Source organism: Aplysia californica, unplaced genomic scaffold (assembly GCF_000002075.1).
Source record: "Aplysia californica isolate F4 #8 unplaced genomic scaffold, AplCal3.0 scaffold00028, whole genome shotgun sequence".
Classification (NCBI taxonomy): Eukaryota; Metazoa; Mollusca; class Gastropoda; order Aplysiida; family Aplysiidae; genus Aplysia; species Aplysia californica.
The window spans coordinates 2,291,651-2,292,945 of record NW_004797298.1 but is presented as its reverse complement, the minus strand read 5'-3'; the positions used below and the strand labels follow the sequence as shown (position 1 = coordinate 2,292,945).

Genomic DNA, 1,295 nt, shown 5'->3' with positions numbered 1-1,295 from the left:
GTTGTACGAGGATTGCACCTTTTCTCTTTTTCTCGAGAATGATATGTGGCCGTTTTGAGCTGTTTCCACTGTACTTACCTATGTGGGAATTCTGCTCGATGTGCCTGTCTGTTTCCTTCCCTTTTGGCTATGTAATTAATGTACAGTTGAAATTGTCCAAGACTGCCACCCATTGTCGAGGAGAAAAGGTTGTCTGTATAGGGGATTGATATGTGTAGATGGCCATTAATGCGAGTTCGGCTGGGTTTTTTTATTTCGTTTTCCTAACCCTGAATGGCAGTTGTTATTGTTTCGATGTACATCTTTTTATTCGTTCTAAAAACCAAAGTGTTTCTTAGCTTCTTTTTTTTTCTTTTTTCTTTCTTCTTTTTTATGACTTTCACTCATTCTTTCTTTTTTTTCCTCGTTCTTTCCGTCTTTTTTGGCTTTCAAATGTTTTTTCCCCCCTTTCTTTCTTTTCTTCCTTCCTTTCTTTCTTTTTTTCCTTTTCTCTTTTTTTTCTTTTTCTCTTTCTTTCTTTCTTTCTTGTTCTGCTCCTTGTTGTACAAGCCAGTGTTAGCCCATTCCCGTGCTGACGTCAGCCCGTTATGTCTCTGTCCTGTCACAGGCGAGGAGTCGGCCAACATCTCCTCCTCCGGCACTGAGGACGACACCACCGACGAGGAGACGGAGCCGGCAGGTAGGCCACACCTCTTCTCTTGCCTCAAACCACGCCCCTCCCTTATAAGACTTGCCCCCTCACCTCTATGGCCACTCCCTCTCCAATAAGACACTCCCCTCACCTCTATGACCACACCTCTTCTCTTGCCTCAAACCACGCCCCTCCCTTATAAGACACGCCCCCTCACTTCTATGACCACGCCTCTCTTGCCACAAACCACGCCCCATCCCTCATAAGACACACCCCTCACATATGTGGCCACGCCCCTCTTGCCACCTCCCTCTCCCAAACCATGTCCCCTCCCTCACAAGCCACGCCCCTCTCCTTAACCACGCCCCTTACCCTCCCAAACGCTCCCCTGTCCTTTCCTTTCTTTCCAAAGCAACGCCCCCTTTCCTGCTAATATACATTTCGGTCTGTAATTATTTATTATGTGCTTGTTCTTTTCTGCTTATGATTGAGGGACTTCAGTGTAAGGCCCTACTATTTTTCTTTCCCTCTTTTGTTTTTTCTTTCTGTCTGTCTGTCTTGCTTGCCCCGTGCACTGGATGACTCTTATTGTGTCAATCTGCTTTTATTCTCTCAAAAGAAAATAACAATTTGTTTTGTTTTCCTCCCCACCTCACTGCCCCCT

At 45.5% G+C, this 1,295-nt stretch overlaps 1 protein-coding gene across 1 annotated transcript in view; it reads left to right on the top strand.

The window, feature by feature from the left end:
- The window catches only part of LOC101860307 (caspase activity and apoptosis inhibitor 1), a gene marked incomplete at both ends in the record, with an annotated part of 114,838 nt that overhangs the window by 61,027 nt on the left and 52,516 nt on the right, over nt 1–1,295 (top strand). The window contains 1 exon segment of the mRNA XM_013090750.1: nt 608–679. Coding sequence (XP_012946204.1) covers nt 608–679 — 72 coding nt within the window.